General features: G+C 42.7%; 4 protein-coding genes across 4 annotated transcripts; 1 reads left to right on the forward strand and 3 right to left on the reverse strand.

Annotated features, from left to right (window-relative positions):
- Window positions 1–4,949: 4,949 nt before the first annotated feature.
- On the forward strand, window positions 4,950–5,793 carry EAE98_011921 (uncharacterized protein; the record flags this gene model as incomplete). Its single annotated transcript, XM_038959545.1, has 3 exons — window positions 4,950–5,191; window positions 5,251–5,361; window positions 5,412–5,793. The coding sequence occupies 3 exons, from the start codon at window positions 4,950–4,952 to the stop codon at window positions 5,791–5,793; spliced, it is 735 nt and encodes a 244-aa protein (XP_038804084.1).
- A 1,403-nt stretch (window positions 5,794–7,196) lies between these two features.
- Window positions 7,197–9,666, reverse strand: EAE98_011922 (uncharacterized protein). Its single transcript, XM_038959546.1, has 3 exons — window positions 8,775–9,666; window positions 7,580–8,721; window positions 7,197–7,489 (listed from the first exon to the last, which is right to left on the reverse strand). The coding sequence occupies exons 1-2, from the start codon at window positions 9,585–9,587 to the stop codon at window positions 8,179–8,181; spliced, it is 1,356 nt and encodes a 451-aa protein (XP_038804085.1). The 5' UTR covers window positions 9,588–9,666; the 3' UTR covers window positions 7,197–7,489; window positions 7,580–8,178.
- A 1,423-nt stretch (window positions 9,667–11,089) lies between these two features.
- On the reverse strand, window positions 11,090–12,835 carry EAE98_011923 (uncharacterized protein; the record flags this gene model as incomplete). Its single annotated transcript, XM_038959547.1, has 4 exons — window positions 11,090–11,888; window positions 12,036–12,354; window positions 12,415–12,609; window positions 12,778–12,835. 4 exons carry the CDS (start codon window positions 12,833–12,835, stop codon window positions 11,090–11,092), a joined length of 1,371 nt encoding a protein of 456 aa, XP_038804086.1.
- Window positions 12,836–13,312: 477 nt separating this feature from the next.
- On the reverse strand, window positions 13,313–14,891 carry EAE98_011924 (uncharacterized protein; the record flags this gene model as incomplete). Its single annotated transcript, XM_038959548.1, has 4 exons — window positions 13,313–13,526; window positions 13,868–13,887; window positions 13,991–14,325; window positions 14,561–14,891. 4 exons carry the CDS (start codon window positions 14,889–14,891, stop codon window positions 13,313–13,315), a joined length of 900 nt encoding a protein of 299 aa, XP_038804087.1.
- Between the last annotated feature and the right edge of the window lie 4,193 nt (window positions 14,892–19,084).

Here is a 19,084-nt window from a genome sequence, read left to right on the forward strand (position 1 = left end):
CCTCTTCGTCACGAGATAGAAAATCTCGTTATAGTTTCCGCTCTAGGAAGTCGGGACTGGGTACACAAGGTGTATTTATTGCATATCGGAATCATAGCGGATGTGAGCGTAGACGCGGGGGATAGAAGGCCATGAGCGCAGAAGAGATTTGAGCAAGAGTTTCGGGATGCGGTGGGGTTGGAAGAAGATTCCTGGGAGGTTTGTATGAGGATAAGGATGGTGATAGTGAGGTTGAGAAGAGGGGGTGGGGTTTGGGGGGTTTGTTTTTGGAAATTGGAGGGAGTGGTGAGTTCGTTGAGGGGTGCGAAGAGAGAGGGAGGTGAGAAGGGGGATGAGAAGAGGGTTGCGGAGGGACTCGTAGGTTTCTGGTGGAGGGTATTGGGAAATAGTTGAATTTCTGCGTTTGTTGTGGTTAAGAATAGCTTGATAACTATACAAATATAGTAAGATGAAGAAGCGAGTTCTATATCTTCATTCTTAATTGATGAGGAAAACAGGATCAATGTCCAAACCTCCACTTCTCTCGAATTTCAATACACTAGCTATCTATCTAAGCATCGCAATTCGATTCATACTCTGTGTAATCGAGAAACAAGACACATAGATTAGCACGTATACTTCAATGCGGAGAAATGGGAGCTAGTCAATGGAAGCGAGAATAAAGATGTGGGAATTAGTACTGATGTAATTGAGGTTGTGGTGGTACCCGACGGAATCAGTAGTTTTCTGGTACAACGGTACATCTCTTGATGACAAGTGTTGGAGACACAACTCTCATTGCAACATATTTGACAATGATAATAGGAAGGATTGGTATGCATTCGCTTCGATAGGGTAAGGATGATTTTGAATTGATCGCCCGAGTAGAAATTTTGGTTCTGGGGATCGGATTTGTAGACTGATGTAACTAAATTCTCATGGTGTAACCACATGAGCTGAAATGGGATGACGAGGAGTTGTTTCCTTGTTTGTATTGCAGATCTGGTCTGTAGGTATTTGTACCGTGAAGTGGTTTATTCGATGGTTGGAATACGGTATCATTCAGTCCGCGAGAAAATATGACTCTTGGAGTATATATTAAACTGGGTTCTCTTCTCATTATTCATCTGACCTTGCGAATTGAGGGGTGCCACTAGTTTTCTATCGTTTCTTGACATTCTAGCTTCACACTTTTATCCGTCGATAGTTGAGGTTAGTGATAGAGCTTAGAAACTGAGGAATAAAGAGAGGAAAAGAGATAGGAGGCTACGAAGAAGTGATGGACTCCTTCCCCTGAAAATGGTAGGTGAAAAAGAGCAGGAGACTTGTAGCAGACAGTAAAGAGGTTTCAGTTTCGAGGAAGGAAAAGATAGTGGAGGACATGAATAATTCATTCACTGGAAAATTCCTTTTAATCCATTGGATCTCTCAAGTAAATTGATTCTCTCAAGTTATTTGAATCGTCGGATTCATAAGACGACACCAATACTTCCTAATGGACAAATTTACGAGGAAAACAAGCATTTTGAATATTCAAAAGTAAAAATTGTACTGATCGGTATGCTGCTAATAAAACCCATACACAATCGCAACCACCATTAAAAGCTTCTCGTCTGTATTCAACAAATACAACTCTTCTTACTTCAATCCCACAATAACGAGATTGCGCTTTCCATTGAGACGCGTCCACCCTTGCCTCTAGACTTATCATTGAATTGAAGCATCTTATTTCAGGTATGTCACCCTTACTAGAAACCATATGAGCAATCCCGCTATGATAGGAGAATAAGGTCTACATACTTAAATAGGATGCCAACTCGTTCACATACGATTTTCCACAATTCTTGAAGCTTCTCTCAGTTTGTTGATAAAGATGGTGGGCAGTTTATCTTTCACGGCTATGTGAGATTTTACTTGATAAGACTTCAAGTGTCTTGTAATAATGTGGTCATTTATGGCAGCATCTGACTTGAAATCAGAAGGGCTATCATTTTGAGATGAATATGGCTTTGCATGCCCCAGTTGCATTGGTGGAGTCGATAATTGGTCTCGATTACATCAAGTTCTCTTATCCTTCTGCTACCTTCGGGTACAAATGGCGTGAGCCGTGGGTTAAGACAGTACTCGGGTCTTGGATCAATGAATGCTCATGTATATTCGAATTTTTTGATCTCTGGAACGAAAAAGCCAACTAAGGGAGATAAATCTGAATACAGGCCACAAAGTGAGTCTGAAAGATACCATCAAGGCATAATCTTCACAGATGCTCACCAAAACCAGACCCTGAGTTCAATAGAGTCGCGCCTATGTAACGGACTCTTCGAAGTAATTTTATAGCAGGGTAAACCAGGGGATGGCAAACCTCAAAAAGAGATGATTTTCGACGGCTAGTCGTAGAATGTGTGTTTAGCTACTAAGCACGTTGAGGCGTTGAAGATATACTAAAAGAGATGATAGTCTAGCCTCCTCCTTTCCAAAATCAAGACTACATTGGAAACATCCACGAGAACTCGAAGTCAGAGACTTAAATCGATGTGCCTTTAAATTTACACCTGAAATCAATCGAAAAAGAAAGGTGATGCCTTGACCACGGTTTTTCTTCACCTCAGCATGTTCTATTGTCTGCTAAAGCATGGCATGTCATTTACCCTTTGATATTGGCCTAGGTGGTTCCATCACTGTAAGCCTAATTTTGCTGCTCTGAGAACCTGGGAGACAACCGTGAATCGAAATGTTTCCGCAAAATGTTTCCTTCACACTGAAATTTTCAAACAGAAGCAAAAACGATGCCGACCATCGAAATAGTTGCGAAACATATCGTCGCTACTGAGCCAATAGCTCTCTGACTTGATCAACACAATGTCTCATTCTGAACACTCAATCATAGCTGGATTCTCCAACTCCGAAGTTAAGTTTTGATGTGGTTGATCAAGCCCCGCTTTCGGATGTTCTTCAATACAGCGAAAAGGGTTCGTGAGATATCCTCTAACGACCGTTGTCGAGTTTCCCCAGCTTATTGCGAGGTCTTTGCTGGTTAAATCTGATGAAGCCCGTTAGGGGCGTAGGAAGCCAACCTTCAGAGAAATTCACACCACTGAATTGAGATTTAAGGAGAAAAGAAGTGCTGGAGTCTGTATATTGGACTCTCGGAATTGCCAGACAAAATCCATTGATATCTGCGGAATTATCACCGCTAGGCGAAATTAGACCACTCATTTCAGAAACCAGAGTAAGAGAATCTCAGCACGGCACCCTCGCTAGAACAATCAAAGACTCATTGCTAGTACTTTGAAATGCCGGAGCGAAGGGATTTCAACGCGATTGCTGGACCTCGAAAGTATTTGTAGTGACAAATATGATCTAAAACATTCAGAAGCTTGGGGTTATTGAGATATCTCAAATCACACTGCAGCCCAGACTATTGAATGTCCTGATCATGGTGTGTCTGTCAGTGACGATGCAATTAGCTCTTACCTTGAGCAACCCTTAGTTTTGCACTGCTAAGCCATCTTCAGCAAGCAAAACACGTCAATGTGAATGAGTAGCAATCACCAAAGTATCGTATGATCTAAGACGGAATAAAGATACCTGTGGCTACTCAGGGCAGTAGCTATGGCTATCTAGCTATAGACAAGAGAAGTTCTCTAAATATCAACATCTTGGTGTTTGTAAGTTCTAAATAAAAGCTCTATATCTCTCTTATACAGATTTTCCAAAGTATTTGAATCTTTCAAGATTGATCTAACATTCAAGAATGCCGAATCGCAAAAGAGTGTTTTGTCGTATAGTTCAGAACAGGCTCCGTAGCCATATCAATCAGATGGAATTCTATGATCTGAAGGGTTAATACTTTAGTAATGCTGCAATAAGAATTCTATTAAAGCAAGCGGTGATGAGTCCACGATGGATTTCAGCCTAAACAAATATATGTGATGGTTGTGACAAACTTGAATGGAGTGAAATGGAGGGGGGAGGGTGTCATCACGTGATACTATAACCCTGATCCGTGCCCGATTGGTCATACCCCTCTCAATCCACTTTTGCAAGTCACTTCACATGCACGCGTTCAAACATATCTACAAAGCACCGACACCAAATATTACCCAGACATTACCCTTTAATGAGCTTCGACAATTTGTAATCGATGTCAAGCTTTAATTTATCACTTTGTTCCATAAACAGCCGGTATACCGCTTCTTGCATATCCGTACACGATTAACTTTCAAAGAAAATGGCTTCATTCCCCAATCGTTTCATTTGATGATGAGGGTGTGACCTACTGTAAGGGGTAAGCGATCAGCAACCCCATCGGTACTCACTACACCGTGGAAAGATACAATCCGCCAACTGGCTAAAGCACACATAAGCTTTCAATTTCCATGCACGGAAGAAAACCCCCATACCCCACCCTTCAACCGTCCACGGGGAGTGTGTCCACATCCGGCAAAACCAAGGGTGATGAATATCCAAGCCGATATATCACCTTCGCTTCTCCTTCCTATTACATTCAAGCCGATTTGAGACCCGCTTGCAATCTATTGTCTCCGAGATGTATCATCCACACGGTATCTCTACAACGTGAAGAATCACCACGTTTTTTCTCGGTCTTGTGTTTCCTCTTGTAGAATGTAGTAGGTAATACATGGGAATACATATCACAAATGATAAATGCCAATCTTCAACGACCAATGGAAACGTGCCCAGAGAAGTTTTTCCGATTGGGGATATATCCAAGCGGGTATTTATCATGAATATGGAATCCGGATAGTCATGAACTTTGAATAGTGGGCGGCTGGGTCTGTGTTCTTAATCGGTATCCCCAAATCAATCCAGGGTATAGATACCGAAGATTAGAAATGTAGTTATAAGAATCCTCCATATTCTTTCCTGTTGGCTGCAGAAGTCCTTCTTACATTCGTCGATCATTCTCTTTCTTCTCAATTGCAAGGGATATCCAGACATATTTCATCATGGTTGCCTTCTCAAGATCACTACAACTTTCCCTTTCGGTTTTGGCATCTACAGTCGTTGCCATCCCTACACCGTCACAGCTTGAATCTCGGGCCGTCATCAATTCCGATGCCGTTGTAGGATTTCCCGAAACCGTTCCCAGCGGGATAGTAGGAACAGTTTATGAGACATATCAACCATATCTCAAGATAGTCAATGGCTGCGTACCATTCCCTGCAGTCGATGCATCGGGTAACACAGGGTATGTTCTTACAGTTTTCTCTTCCACACCATTTCTATCAAGTCTCTAACATTTCTTAGTGGTGGTTTGTCACCAACTGGCAGTAGCAATGGTGAATGCAGCAGCAGTACCGGTCAAGTATACGTCCGAGGAGCACAAAGCGGATCATACTACGGTATCATGTACTCCTGGTAAGTTCTCTCTAGCTCGCCCTTAAAGATCTAAACTAACACAATCCCAGGTACATGCCAAAAGATGAGCCCTCAACCGGTATTGGTCACCGTCACGACTGGGAAGGTGTAATCGTCTGGCTTTCCAGCTCAACCGCCACAACCGCCAGCAACATCGTAGCCGTCTGTCCTTCCGCCCATGGAGGTTGGGATTGTTCCACCGATGGTTATTCCCTTTCCGGTACCAGCCCTCTCATCAAGTACGAAAGTATCTGGCCTATCGATCATTCAATGGGTCTTACTAGTACTGTTGGCGGACAGCAACCTATGATTGCCTGGGAATCTTTACCTGCTGCTGCTCAAACTGCTCTTGAGACGACTGATTTCGGCGCTGCGAATGTTCCATTCATTCCATCTGCCTTCGCAAACAATCTTGCAGCTGCTACTTTCTAGACTGGATGTCTTGACTTATGAATAATGGGGGCTATACTCTGGGAGTATTATGGTTTTTCCCGTGTAATGTTTGATGTTTCATGTTTGATCAGTATCTGATCACGGCGTTGGCATGTAATCACGTCACTTCAATTTAATGAAAAGTTTATTGTTTACCCATGCTCATCATGGTGATCTTATGTGAGTATAGAGCACAAGGTTGCAGCTAAATCTATGATTATTACAACGATTTGAAAAAATAGCGGCATGTGACGGAAAGAAATCCCGATTCCCAAGTGATCATTCACCAAACAAATATATCTGAACCTCACACCACTCTTCAATCTCTCAAGTTGAACTCGACGATGAACAGTTTTTCATATCCAACTTGATATTCAAAATTATTCAACCCCCCAAAGTTCAAGCTTACCGTGAAATCTAGTGTTTTATCAAGTGCTCAAATTTCTCCGTATATCACGTGAGTGGCCTTTCATGCCAGAAGCGATTCGGATATCTCACTTGGTTCTCTCCCAAAACTGCTATTCCATCGACTGGCGCATCGAGCGCATTAAAGCAAAGGAAACAAGATTTGAGATAAGCTCGCATTGAAATCATAAAAAAATGCGAATACAGAACATGTAAAATAGGAAACAAGATTATTAGAACCGAAGCGAAGCAAAATGAAGCGATACCAAAGCCTACCATCTTCCTGTCTTTTCAGCTATACACCGTCTCACCCCTACTATCAGAAAGCAAAACAAAACAAAACAAAAAACTTTTTCCATTCAAAAGAAAACCCGTATCTCCCATCCTCACGCCAGCTAAATTATTGAGTCTTCGTTCCCTCCCCACCCCCCTCACCACCAGCAAACCCTCTCCTATTAACCGAACTCCAGGGTGCCTCTCTCCCACTTTCAGAACGAAAGTTTCTCAACCTCTGTTCTCTCAGCGCCTCTTCCTTTTGTGCGCTTTTCGATGCATGGTTTTGTTCTTTATTCAATCTAGCATTTTGGATTAGCCCCATTGCCAGGAAAATAGGCGATGGATTGCATAACAGGAAGTAATAGGAAAGAAGGGAAAGAGAAAGTACATACTCAGCTACGCTACCATCCACAGCTATTGCGGAACAATTTTCCGAGTAAATGCTTCCTGGCATGTTTGGGGGGGTTTGATATATTTTTCCTGGGTAGGAATGTGAGGACGAAGTGCGGGTATTAGGATGATGATCGAAAACTGATCTGTCCTTGTATACTGCAAGTACAAGACAGCAAATATGGCGGGAAGAGAATGTGTGGGTGGGTAAGGAAAAAAGAAAAAGTGAAAGTAGAGGCAGACAGTGAAGAATTGGAAGGGCTATGGGGTGAAGAAGAGCGTCAATACAGAAGAACTTGGTGAGAAGGCCAAAGAAGAAGAAAGATAACTGGAGATAGAAATGCTTAGATTTAAACAGGAAATAGGAAACTTGTACAGAAGAACAGCTAGAAAAGGTAAGAAATGCAATGGCAAATACCTGTTTATATGAGATTCTCATATTCCGTTGCCTTATTTCATTGATCTAAGAACAGCAATTCACACACACATACCTTCATCAGGTGTGAGAAGCAACTAAAGTGAGATTTGGCGACCGCAATGACAAAAAGAGAAATCTTTACCGCCGATTTTCAATCGAAAGAACCGTTACCGAATGGAATTCAAACCAGCGACACCAGTAAGCTCCCTATACTAATCCAATCAGTCAATGTCAGAAAAGAAAACAAACAATTATTCACAAATCACCATTCACAAGTAATGAAATTTGTATGCACACCCTCAATATTGTGTACCGTTGGCTTGTCATTTATTAGTCACCACCATTCCGGTGATAAGCAGCGGTTACACTATCAAGCGCGGTTGCGACACACACCACATATGCTCACCACATGAAATCCCAATTATTACACGATCGTGCTTGTTATTGGCAGTTTTCGATGACCGTAGCCGCAGCCGTACATCACGAACCCTGCCCATCTCGAGCCTCTATCTGCAGTCTGACACATCAAATATGATGGATTATCGGAAACGCGTACAATGAATTAAGTGCCCAGTAGTGGTTGATCATGATGACGGAGCGTGATCGAAAGAGGAAAGGATACCTAGATAGACAGACTATCGTTTGACTTAGTGAGAGTCACCTTGGATGTAAGCGGCTATTTCTGGGATCGCGTACTGCGCTTCCGTATTTTGATCGACCTTACTGAAACCCATAAAACAGATTCATGTACACGAATATATGCGACGTTCAAACCACCGGGGCTACCAGAATCAGTCATATTATTGGTGTATAGTGGATTTAAACGTAGAGTCCAAATGAAAATGATCTTGTATAGTCGATTCGAATTAAATGGTTGTCCGAAATCGTCTGGTAATTTAGGACTTCCGCAATTTCATCGAATCCTCTTGGAAACGGACCTGCTTCTTAACAGAGTTTGGTGCTGTTGGAGATTCGTTGATCTTTTTATCTTCCACTGCCTGTACACCATGTACAGACCTCATGTGCGTATTCAAAATGTTATCATCTGGATATGAAAGTCCACAAGCAATACACTTCAAACCATTTGTATGAAAAGAGGTCAGATGGCGATAAAGATAGTCCCGAAAAGCATACTTTTTGGTGCAAAGCGAACATCCGAATGGCTCCCCTTCTGTTTTATGTATACCTCTCATATGTCGCTCCAGATTTTTCTTACTAAATTCTTGATGACAAATCGAACAACTGCATTTATCAGGTGGCTCTTCTCCAACACCCATTTTGTTACCGGAATCAGAAATAGATTGCAAAGCTTCGATAGGCTTGGTTTTGGAGCGTTCGGAGGAGCTTGGCAAGTTTGAAGCCAGCGACTTGGATCGTGGATTTGTATCTTTATTTTCGCTCAATGGGATATCCCTCTTTGAATGCTTAGGAATGACAAACTGTCTCTGTTAGTATATAAGCCTGCCTGCCTTTCATCCGAAGAGCCACTTACATGTGATTTTGATTTCTTCTGCGACTGAGAGACAATCGAAGCATCTGCAGGTTCATCCCGTTTGCGCTTTTCGCTGACCGCTGAGCTAAGTAGAGAGATAGAGGTTTGAGGGACTGACGGCAGTTTTTTGGCCGGATTCACAACAGCAAGTACGGCTGGTGGTGATTCTGGGTCATCTTTGGCAGATTTCGCGATAACTGGCCCTTGTTCCTCTCTTTGATTGCTATTGTTTAATGCAACTGGAAAAAACGGATTTTTCAAGGCTTTCTTGATAGGTGAAATCTTTTTTGAGGATTGCTCGATTCTCGAGTTTGAGCTTCTTCGAAGTAATGGATGTGGATTTTCAATGATGCCTTCATCGATAGTATCGGCAAGCAAAGATTCAACCACTGCCCTAGCATCGGGATACTCGACACATAAACGGAAAAGTATCTTACCGAGCTGGTCGCCACTAGATGATGTGATGGCATCTGCTAGAGGGCGAAAGAATCGTCGCTTGTCGGGTTCGATTGATATGAGTATAGTAGATGATTGTGAAAGCGCGTCCTTCCTCAGAGGTTTTGGATTGGTCGAAGGTCCACTTTGGGGTTCAAGATCAGTTCCAAATGGCTTTTGAGGCGAGGCTGTATTGGCGGATGTCTCATTGTCTGAATCAGAATTGATGTTTGATTCAAATTCGCCATCATGTCCTTCCTTGGCTGTGACATATTTTGCGTCCCGAGCCGGCGGTACCATAGGTCTAGCTGCTTCCAAAGCTTTGAGTTTTTCAGCCTTCTTCTGTTGTAACAGAAATTTAATATCAAGGTCAGCCATTGTGGCTTGATACAGATCTTTAATTTCCACCTGATTTGACAACTCGAAAGATCGACAACAAAATGTGATGGATCAAAGAACAACTTCGAAGTCGAAGGATGATTTGTACATGAGTTAAGGCCTTAAGAAGAAGAACCAAGGGCAACAGAAGGACGATTCGTGGATATTCTGAGGATTCACGATCGTTCAAATGTTTGGAATGAATTGGACAAACGAGTGATGAGAAGCTTGAAGACGATGCGCACGATAAAACTTTTGAGCCAAATTCAATTGAATTCAATAAATGAAGACAAGTAGAATATGGCGAATTGCGATACCAACCTAGTGAGTGGGAAAAGAAACCAACACGTTGGTTGCCTCTCTTATCACTCTGAAACCTTGATAACAACAAAAGAAATTATTTCATGCGGGTGAGGTGGGATTGTCGTCGCGCTCGCGAGTTCAAGGAAAAAAAAAACGCGATGTTAACTGTTAAATTTTAAAAGAAGTATCCCTGAAAACACGTGGTCACGAGATCTTTGGTCAGATGATATTAAGAATTGAGTTGGTCGTTCCTTCACTTATGTTATTTGAAAAACTGTTTGCCTGATTTGTTATTCAAGATACCTAGATTCAAACATTCAAATGTCTCAAAAGAAGACTTGTAGGTCATTTTGACCAGTCCTGGCGGAAAACAAAGCATTTGAAATATCATTTCCACTGATACTTGGGGGAATACTCGATGCGTGTCTCCTTCCTCCGTTCATGTCGAGAATGTCTATTATTACATTGGATGCCACACTCTGCATACATATTTTGATCGTAGAATATTTTCTTGATACATCTCACGGAAATCATGGGCTGAAAGCTATCTTTCAGGCAAAGAAATCTTATCTTTACGCCCTTACATATATTCGGATGTTCCAAGTATTCTTTTATTGGTGGCGCGATGGAGAAAAAACAAATCCTCTACTCAAATCGTTCTTTTGAGACCTGCTTATCGACTATTCTGTATGTCTTACTATCAACTCCTGTGTTCCTTCCTCGAGAGCCTGCATCAATCTATTCTTATTCGCGCTTTCTTTCCATGATCGATATTCCTCGGCCATCTTTCTCCAAGCTGGTCTGAATCAACTTCATTTGCCTGTATCTTTTTTAAGAAACATACGGGCTTTCCCTTGCCCCTTGGTGGCTTCAAGAATTTGCCTGAGCTTTCAATTATTTAGTATTTCAATACTCTCTGCCTTGCTCCATTTCTTACTTCTCCTTCATTCTCATCATTAATTGTCCTTCTTTTTGCATTTAAACCCTCCATCCTTCTGGAGGTTCGTCAACGCCATTCTTTAAGCATCAATCGTTCTGCTCAAAGCAATCATGGCACCACATTCGTTAAGAGATTCGTTATTCTTTGCTGCCACATTTGGTGTTGCAAGTGCAAGCATCAAATTAGAGGGTCGTAATCCTCAACACTTGGATCTTGCACCCCGTCAGGCAAATTGTCCACCTCCAGTGACAGTCACTGTTTATCCAAGTTTTTGCTCGGCTGCGCCATCGTCCACTGTTGCAACATCTTCAGCTTTCCCTACATCCAGTGCGGGACCTGAATCGATAACCACTACCGCACCAATTGTCTCCAGCCAATCGACTTCGAATCCTGCTGCAACTAGCAGTGCCTCAGAGACAACTTCTTCCGGTAGTAATATTCCAGAATCTACGTCGATTCCCAGTAGTTCAGGAAGCCCCTCTTCATCAATTGTTCCTGTCTCGTCCCAAGGAAGTGTGCTTCCAACTCTTCCGAGCTCCGCAGTTGTATCAAGCCTCTCATCCCTACTTTCTTCTTCGGTACTCCCCACTTTCAGTATCTCGGAGTCGCAATTATCCTCAGTATATATTTCGGTTAGCAGTACTTTATCCTCCGAAGCTGTTCCCACCAGCAGTAATGTTCTCTCCACCGCCCCAGGATCCTCCTCGGCAGCTGCTAGTACGTCAAATCCTGTTAGTGATAGCTCTTCAATCTCCTCTGGAATTGCAGCAACTTCATCAAATGTTATCTCCTCAATTGTAGCTACTTCTGAATTACCAGTCCAATCTTCAACCGCATTATCGACAGAATTGACTGTTGAAACTTCGACTGCTCTTGAGACATCTTCGCTTCCAGGTAGCACTGCATCACTTTCTACCTTTGTCCCAACTGAATCCTCGGTTGGGACTTCCACTGTTTTCGAGACTTCTTCGCTCCCAGGTAGTACCAGTATATCAATTGAGTCTTCTTCAACTGTAGCTGCTAGCTCTTCCGTGCAAACAATTTCCAGCTCAGCCGTTCTTTCTCAAAGCTCGGCTATCGAAACCGGTGTATCTACTCTGTCATCTGGAATTTCCAGTTCATCGATTCCGTTGATATCATCTTCGCTTATTTCTGAGTCAGCATCAAATTCCGGAAGTTCAGTTATTTCCTCGACTGCCACGTACTCGGCATCCGCTTCCAGTAGTCTAACATTATCAGAATCGGCATCTACTTCGGATACCTCGGCCAGTTCTGGATCTGCTTCAGCATCTGCAACTTCTACCCCTCCAGTAGTTTCTACTTCTGCAGTAGAATCTAGCAGTGTTTCTGGAATTGCTAGCTCATCAACTGGTCTAGAATCCAGCTCAAGCGTCCCTACTGTCTCAAGTGCAACCTTATCCGAATCAGTATCGGCATCTGCTAGCTCAACTGTATCCGAAGAAACCTCATCCGTATCTTCGGCTGCTAGCTCGGCCTTTGAAAGTGGTACATCCTCGGTCTCATCTTACATCGCTATAAGCTCTACGGTCCCAGGATCTTCATCTTCTATTGAATTCAGCTCACAACCAACAGTAACTTTGAGTTCACTTCCAGTAACTTCCGTTTCGAGCTCCGAGTCTACTTTAGCACCTAGTAGCTCGATAATTTCGTTTGTACCAACTTCTACCATTGCTGTATCCAGCGGTGCTGCTTCTTCTGCTGCAATTAGCTCGAGTGCCGCCATATCATCAACTCCCGCAGCTAGCTCCAGTGCTACCACTACCGGAACATCAATTACTGGACCAACTCAAGTTCCATCCATTGTTACTGCTGCCGGTGTATACGAGGAAATAGGTTGTTTCTTGGATTCTACCTTCGATGGTTTCCCATTGACCCCACCTCCCATGCCTGTCAATAACAACAGTTCTCCAACTGTTACTGACACACCCGCTAGCTGTGCATTGTTCTGTTCCACTGCTAATAATGGGGGTCCATTCACATACATGGGTATTGAACCGGGTCATTGTTATTGTTCAAATGGATTCAATCTTGGTCAAACAGAAGGTATTTGCAACTTCCCATGTCCAGGTGATCCATCGCAATCTTGTGGAGGAAATTCACCTGCCAAAAGATTTTCACGACGTAACGGCCCACCTTCAATCGTCGCTTACCAACTTATTCCTGCGGCTGTATCATCTTCCACTATTAGCTCATCGCCGGCTACTTCCTCATCGGTTCAATCTTCCGGAAGTGACATTTCTTCTGTTGCTTCTAGCACGATTCCTGGATCTGCATCAGCTAGTATCACTTCTTCGACTGCTCCTTCTTCGATTGCCTCGAGTCAAGGATCTTCTTTACCTTCCGAAATATCTAGTATTGCCTCCTCAATCGTTCCAAGCCAATCTGCTTCGGCCTCGGCATCCGCTAGCGCAAGCTCTTCTGGAGTTTTATCCAGTATTTTACAGTCCTCTTCTTTGGCATCTCAATCAGCCACAGCTAGCTCCAGCATTCCTCTATCCTCAGAAGTTCCTGGAACAACTTCAAGTGTCGGATCCTCAATTGCATCATCTTCGAATGTCGCGTCTTCGACTATAGCATCCTCCAGCGGTGTAGTCTCATCCAGTGGAGTCGCTAGTACTTCTGCAATTTCTGAAACTTCTTCGAACATTCCAACCAGTTCATCTGCCGTTTCTTCTCTAGTTTTATCCAGTCAAAGTACTATTGAGCCAACGACTTCAGCTGCTCTTTCCACTGCTATCCCAACCACTTCTGGCTTCTCTTCTGCTGAATCAAGTACTATTCAACCTTCAGTATCTTCCAGTGGTATACCAACCACTGTTGAGTCATCGGTCTCATCCAGTGCTATATCCACATCTGAGCCAGCTCTCACCAGTGTTGTACCAACCAGTAGTGTAGGATCTTCGATCTCATCCAGTGAAATTATCAGCTCGTCAGCACTACCTTCCAGCAATGTTGAACAATCCACTAGCCAAGCTACAAATGCTCCCTCAAGCACAGCTGAGCAATCATCAATTACCTCATCTGTACTTCCAGAATCTAGCACTATTTCGAATAGTGCTCAGCCAAGTAGCTCTTTAGCATCCACGACTTCCGAATTTTCTTCGATAATCGCCTCAGAATCCAGCACCATCCCAAGTACCGTGCTCCCCACCACTTCAGCTGCTTCCATCACCTCCGAATCATCTTTAGTCCTTAGCTCGGAATCCAGTACCATCCCAAGTACCGTGCTCCCCACCACTTCAGCTGCTTCCACCACTGAAATCCAAAGCTCGTCCACTACCTCTGAACTTCCCAGCAGTACATTATTCTCCTCCTCGGCCGAGTCCTCCTCAATTCTACCAACTTCCTCTGCTGCTCCATCTTCATTCTCTACCCTTACTTCCTCAAGTTCGAGTTCTAGCACCACTTCCACTTGCCCAGCGGCAACAATCACAAATGGTGGATTTGAATCCGGATCTTTGTCTCCATGGGCACCTAGAAGTGATGGTATTGCCAACGCCAAGAGTAACGTTGTTATCAACAACCCTGCAGTTGCTCATACTGGTAACTCTTACCTGTAAGTATTCCCTTCCTCTTCTCCTGTCCTCATTCATCCCTTCCAGGAAACTCCAAACTGACATTCACCCCCCAGCCAAATAACCATGACTCAAGACTTCTTGTCTCTCATCCAACAAACCACCACCATCTGTCCCACCACCAAGTCACTCACCGTCACAGCCTGGGGTCAAGCTGCCAAGTCCCGCGACTGCTGGCTCCAAATCTGTGTTAACAAAGATAGTTATTGTTCCGTTCCCACCCCTCTCAAGAAGGGTAAATGGAAGAAGAACACACTCGTCTACAAACCCAAGAAGAACTTGGTTGGCAAGACAGATGCCAAGGTACAGATCTATACCGAGTGTAGAGGAGAGAGCGATGGTATGGTATTGGTTGACGATGTGGTCATCACCAAGACAAAGTTGAGCTCTAGAGAAATGGCGCCACAATTGGCGCCAAGAATGGGGACTTTGAGGATGATTGACGCTTAGGCTTTTCTTCTTCATTTGTTAAGAGGAAATATTCTTGAAATTTAGGCGTGTGCGCTAGTGTTGTTGGCGAGGAGAGATTGAGATAATGTGGGGGAAAGGGGAGGATTAGATGCGATTCTTTCATTTCTTTCTTTTAGGTTTTTTTAGATCTTGATTTTGGTTTTGAGTTAAGATTGAAGCTTTTTTCTTGGGGTAGAACTAGGGTTAAGATAAGATAAGGATATGAGAAACAATGTATGAGGAAAATATAACGATGGATTAACGAATGTTTTTTCTTAAGTAGCTTTATGTATTAGTCATGTATGAGGTTAGATTATATTATATCTTTAAGAGTACCTTAATTTACTGGTATCAGCTTTGATTTTCACCTTCGTTTCTTGTTTCTCTTTACTTTCTTTACTTTTTATTCCCCACGCACGTGATAACATAGAAATAGGTAAATACTCATTTCGTTGCTAATTGTCCGCGACTTCTCCGGCACAATACAAGTGGTCTCTCGTGCTTGAACATGGTGAACCCGTGGGGGCTTGTGTTTGTACAATGGAACATGATGCGGGGAATACCCCGTAATTGAGGTTATACCGCCTTAGGGTTTCGCAGCGGCAGAATTAAGCACCGCGACTAAAACTGCAAGGGGCTCGCGTATCAGTGTCACATCACGTCATTGGTCAGTGCGGGGTCGCGACTGTTGTTCAATTAAAAGTTTTTCATTGAACGATTGTTTTATCAGCCCATTCTATTTTCGAACCATTAACTGCACCCATCAAGCCACTTTTGTTCCTATGTTTTATCATTATATCGTTATATCGTTCTTTTATTTTAATCCAATCATATCCTTTCCGTTTCCTTTTCCATTGCTGTTTCCATTTCCAACTGTTTTGATTTCCAACTGTTTTCATTGCTGTTTCCAAACTCCAAGCTCCAAGCCCTGATATCCCAGCTCTTTCTTCGCACGTGGTACACTTGATTCATCTATATATACCGATCGAATGGTATAGCAAGTGCTAGTGCTAGTACTAGTGCAAGTACAAGAACGAGAGCTACTGCCCACTACCATTGCCGTTGAAAGCCGCATCGAAGTTTTGGATGTTGTTTCTAGCAGCGGCAATGTAGTTCTGGGCGACTGCTGCCTCATCACCGTTGTATATAAGGGTAGACGATGCGTAGGTGGTAGAGTGTTGAGGGTTACTATTGTAGGTTTGGGTGCGGTTGGTTGTGAGGGAGGATTGTTCGGCTGGGGATGTTTGAGTTGTGGAAGTAGAAGAGGAAGGGAAGTTGACACTGTGTTGGAGGTGGATATGTTAGTGCATATTGTTGGCAGATGTCTGAAAGGGAAATGCAGGATAGGAGGTGGATGTGAAGTGGCTGTTGATTCGGAAAGGTGTTGAAAGAGAAAAGGTAAAGTATGTATGCCAAGGGGGCACGGGATACATGAGTCATGCAAGATGATGACGGACTCTATGCGGAAAAGAGAGAGATAGCAGAGCAGTTTGCATCAGCTGAAGAGACACAACAGAAAGGTAGAAGTAATTGAGGAGAGAGGGCGAGGGACGGGTGTACTAAGTAGTAGTAAAAGGTCCCAGGAAGAGATAGAAGTAGAGAAAGAAGTGGTGGATAGGGAGATACGAATGCATGAAAGAACAGCAATGCTTCAGTGTACGATACGAGAGATGTAGTATGAGCGCAACGGGAAGCTGAATGAGTGACGAGGATTGATTTTTGTGGATTTTTTGAAGGGAGATAACTCATGAAAGTCGGAAAAGAAAAGAGAAGGGGTATTTCACTCAAAAGTAGTTGAGCCTTGGACGGCAGTGTTGGAAGTTCGGCTAGCCATGATGATGGTGTTTCACGGGATATTCACGTGATGTTGGATGGAAGTCGGTGGTCTTGAGGTGGATATGGATATTGTAGAAGGTAATTGAGCTTGAGAATATGAGTTTAGAAAAGATATAATTGCAGCGAAATGGCGAGGTTTATATAATCCACCACCTGTACCAGGAAAGTCGATACTTATTGTAGGCGAATAAATCAAGTAGGTAGGTATGCAAGCAGGTCCTATAGTACTTTACCGAGTGTGACCATGGGTAGGTACCTAATCTTAAAGAGTCGTGCTAATTTTATCCTTGCAACCGGGCCCCCTAAGGGTTCCACCCATAAAGCAGTGATACTGTATCTGGAAAGGTTCTTCCAGACCAGGACTTTAACAAAGTTAAGGAGTAAATTCATATTGAATTAATAATCTTATCAATATACATCTAGATCATTGTTATTAGTACTCTTAATGTTTTTCCAGGAAAAAATAAATCTACTAATTCAGAGAATCAGGAGTTGGATAAGAAATCTTAGTATTCTATTACAATTGCAATTGAGTAACCGTACATCAAGTAATGGAATTGACGAGGCTTCAAGTCGACAAGCCAAACTGTACACTATATCAACTTTAAAACCCCAGCGACTTTATAACGCTAACCGAAAGGAATTCAAGTTTATATAATCGATTACAGCTTTAAGTCTAATAGGAATTTGAAAATTCAGAAAATACGAAAACATTCCCCTGATCTAGCTCTACAATTTCATATGTCAAACATTCTGAAAATTTGTATTTTAAAAATGTTAAAAAGTCGCTGGGTTTTTAAAGTTGATGTAGTGTATTAGTTGGGAATCGACTAGAAGCCTCTGAACGGGCGGAAATTGTTGTCCCACTGCACGACTGGGTTGGACTCTTTAAGCGCCGTAACATAATTCTAGTAACAGAACCCCGGTATTTAGAGGCTCATCCCGTTATGACACCAGATTCTGGGGGCGAAGCAGGGGTTGGGCATACCCTAGATGACACTTTCATTTCAGACGCTCTCCATCCTTTCGCAACCTCAGTATGAACATTGTTCATCAGCATCCTCAACATCAAGATCGACGGACAAGGATACAAACTCTAAATGATATTAAAGCTATCAAAAAAAAAAATTTCCAAGAATTGTACCCGAGTCCGCCGGAGTTTTCGGTGACCTCTTATTGATTTTTTTTTAAGAAAGTCACATACAGATCACAGAAATTGTTTTACGCGCAAGTTGAACATATAATCGCAACAAAAATTGGGGTTTTGATTCTAGATCATCAATTATGGTTCATAATTTACGCGACGTTCAAACCCGTAAGGCTACGAGCATCCATGGATGTTATAATTGCAATTGTGAATCTTTTCAGCTGTTAGCTACCCCTGCCCTGCTCATGTTCTGGTCACTAGTATTGCGACCAATCATTTGTTTCTTTCACGACTCTAGGGTTAGATCAGTTATTTCTCATCGTGTTAAGCTCTGCCACGCAACGGTTCCTAGACTTCGAGAAGCTCTCGAAGACTTATCTGAGATCGTGTGGCTCTATTGACTACATAGCTCCACAAAATGATGCCACGACTTTTATAGGTTCTCTAAAGTTGGTTTATTCTTGTTACTTTTGGAGCCCAGTAAATCCGCAACAGAGATTGTTGATCTTCACATAAGGTTTCGCTGTCCCGGCAACATTTCATCCCTCATACACATTTGGACCACGCACAGATACAAAATTGCTATTTAATACTTGAGATGAGATTTGCAAAGACGCAGTGAAAGCTCTAGATTCTTTTAAGGAAGACTTACAGGAGATTATGTCGATACGACTTCTGTCGATAAATTGATCCTACAGGGCTACCAAGTCAGTGTCAGATGGTAATAAGTACCTAGGCACGGGTCGTTAGATCTGCTGATAAGGAGAAATGTATTGCCGGTACCCGATGGTCCCTGGTTGTCGGGTAAGAGACGTAGCTTCCGTGAGTCGGAAATTGCGGGTCCTAGACAGGTACCCGTGAGTGGAACTGACGTTTTAATAACAGGCTTGCTTGCATTCGCCGTCGCTTGTAAATGTTACTCCCAAACTTAGTTCATGCAGGGATTGTCTTTTAGACAAGTATGAGAGAACACTTAACTGCTTCCCATGAGCATTTTACAAATTGAATTATTTAAATTGTGATACTAATAATAGAGATTCAAATTGTCTAAAGTTTTCTTTCTGTCCATGGGGCAAGTAAGATTCTGCACATAAAAAATGTTATCTAGGGCAATATTATTGGTGGCCGCGAATGGAATTCAGCTGCTTCGTCGGCAAATTCACTACAAATATTGACTTTCACACTGAAAACAGTAAGTTTCTGACTACTCATAATATTTTCGCGA

The sequence above is a fragment of the Botrytis deweyae genome (genome assembly GCF_014898535.1).
Source record: "Botrytis deweyae strain B1 chromosome Unknown BDEW_055, whole genome shotgun sequence".
In the NCBI taxonomy this organism is placed as follows: domain Eukaryota; kingdom Fungi; phylum Ascomycota; class Leotiomycetes; order Helotiales; family Sclerotiniaceae; genus Botrytis; species Botrytis deweyae.

Coding starts and splice junctions, on each gene's coding strand:
- EAE98_011922 (XM_038959546.1), bottom strand. CDS start 9,587: ATGGCTGACCTTGATATTAAATTTCTGTTACAACAGAAGAAGGCTGAA. Junction 8,722..8,774: donor AGAAGAAATCAAAATCACAT/GTAAGTGGCTCT, acceptor TAACAGAGACAG/TTTGTCATTCCTAAGCATTC.